Source organism: Sitodiplosis mosellana, unplaced genomic scaffold, assembly GCF_009176505.1.
Source record: "Sitodiplosis mosellana isolate CC-2019 unplaced genomic scaffold, AAFC_SMos_1.0 Smas_scaffold_7204, whole genome shotgun sequence".
NCBI lineage: Eukaryota > Metazoa > Arthropoda > Insecta > Diptera > Cecidomyiidae > Sitodiplosis > Sitodiplosis mosellana.
In genome coordinates, this window is record NW_022602309.1 from 1 (window position 1) to 2253 (window position 2253).

Consider the following 2253-nt stretch of genomic DNA (forward strand, 5'->3'; position numbering starts at 1 on the left):
GGAACAATGGTCTCGAGTTGAATATTTCTAAATGTTGTGTAATGACATTTTCACATCGACGAAATCCCATCATGAGTGACTATTTCATCAATGGACAGAAGATCAAGCGAGTTACCCAAATCCGTGATCTTGGAGTGTATATGGATCCTAAGCTTAGCTTTACGATTCATCATGAATTTGTCAAACAAAAATCAACTATAATGCTCCAACTTGTTTAAAGATTATGCAAAAACAAATTTGACTTGGGCAACGCTAAACTGCTTTATTTTGCCCTTGTTCGTTCTAATCTGGAGTTCGCATCTACAATCTGGTCTCCGAGAAATATAACACACACGAACTTCATAGAGAGTGTGCAGCGTCAGGCTGTAATCTATCTCCATGAAGATTACAAAACCAGAGCAGAAAACAATTATGTGCTTCCATCGTATTTGATTAGGTGTGCGGAGTTGGAATTGGTGTCTCTACAAAGAAGAAGGATTAACATGGCAATCCTGTTTATTCACAAATTAATCACCGGGAGATATAGTTCCAGCTGCATACGGAGTCAAATGTCATTGAATACGGGCGTCAGAACCATTAGGAACCCAGAATTCATTCGCGTTCCATTTTGCAAAACGGAGTATGCAAGGAACTCGTCATTCATATGGGCATGTAGAGCGTTCAACTTTGCAGCACTTTTTATCGATCCAACAATTTCGACATGGGAATTTAAATCAAAGCTTGTGAGACTGCCTGACGATTGTTTTGAACGATTGAACATGCTGAGGTGAAAGATAAGGCGCTGATGAGGAGAATTTTTGTTTTTGGCGATTTCTTTTTATCAAGGAAAAATGAAATCACCAATCCAGGTTATAATTTTGTAATTTATTTATGATATAAAAAGCTTATGGAATACTCTGTTCACAGAAACTTGGGGTGAGACGAGAGATTGACGTGTAATGCCTCAGGGTGGCGGAGCGACACGAGAGTACTATGGAATCCAGCTGTGATAAGAAGTGTATGGCCGGGAACCAACGCGAGTGCTGTGACGAAGTGACTGGAAACAAATTCCGTCAAATACCAAACGAACCAAAATAATATTTATAATTGATTAATACTACTGTGTCCAAAAAATACCCGGAATCTGTCGATTTAAAATGCGCGGGCAATTATTTTTGCTGAAATGATTTTTTTTTATGTTGGCAGCTCTGTTATAGACATCCATGTCAAATTTCAAGTCATAAATGTCATTAGTGTTTGAAATACGCTTGATTTTGTAAGACGCCAAAAGTGAGTTTTTCGATTTTTATAATGTCTGAAATTATTCAACAACGAAGTGCCATTAAATTTTGTTTCCTGAATGGAATATCCGCTGCGGAAACGTTGAGAATGTTGCAGAAGGCTTACGGGGACCAAGCTCCATCAAAAACAACAACATTTGATTGGTATAAAATGTTCAAAGAAGGCAGACAACGCGTTGAAGACGAAGAGCGTCCCGGGCGACCATCCACATCAACTGATGGGCAACACGTCAATAAAATCAAGGAATTAGTGCTCGAAAATTGTCGATTAACAATAAGAGACCTTGCTGATGATATTGGCATATCAAAAGGATCAGTCAATACCATTTTGAAGGATGTTTTGGGCCTCAAACGCGTCAAATCTCGATTGGTGCCAAAAACGCTGAATTTTTTATGCCAAAAACGCGAGTTTTTTGCCAAAAATTCGACTCATATCGTTCCGCAACCACCCTATTCGCCTGATTTAGCTCCATGTGACTTCTGGCTATTCAGCAAACTCAAAAGGCCGCTCCGGGGACACTGTTTTGACACGATTGACCAGATCAAAGCCGAATCGAAGAAGGTGCTGAAGGCTATCCCGGCCAACGACTTTTTGGGATGCTTCGAGGATTGGAAAAAACGTTGGCATAAGTGCATTGCATCGGGAGGGGATTACTTTGAAGGCGATGAAATAGATTTAGAAGAATAAATAAAGATTTTTCATTTTATAACACAATTCCGGGTATTTTTTGGACACAGTAGTAGTTTATATACTGTACATTTTGACTTGATTTTGAGACTGAAATTTAAATTTGATTCACAATTTTGTGTTTTTGACTTGTTTTTTTTTTTGAATTTGAAAAATTGAAAATTTTTTGCCAAACTTTACGATATACACATTTTTGTAAATATTTGGAATTTGGAATTATTATTTAGATTGGAATTGTGATAATATTTTGGAAATTGTATTGAATTTAGAAAATTGTATTTGAAT

At 37.5% G+C, this 2253-nt stretch overlaps 1 protein-coding gene across 1 annotated transcript; it reads left to right on the top strand.

Moving 5' to 3' along the window:
- Positions 1-1099: 1099 nt before the first annotated feature.
- Positions 1100-2017, top strand: LOC129580176 (protein GVQW3-like). The gene has a single exon (XM_055470386.1). It carries the CDS (start codon positions 1291-1293, stop codon positions 1966-1968), a length of 678 nt encoding a protein of 225 aa, XP_055326361.1. The 5' UTR covers positions 1100-1290; the 3' UTR covers positions 1969-2017.
- Positions 2018-2253: the final 236 nt, after the last annotated feature.

Coding starts and splice junctions, on each gene's coding strand:
- LOC129580176 (XM_055470386.1), top strand. CDS start 1,291: ATGTCTGAAATTATTCAACAACGAAGTGCCATTAAATTTTGTTTCCTG.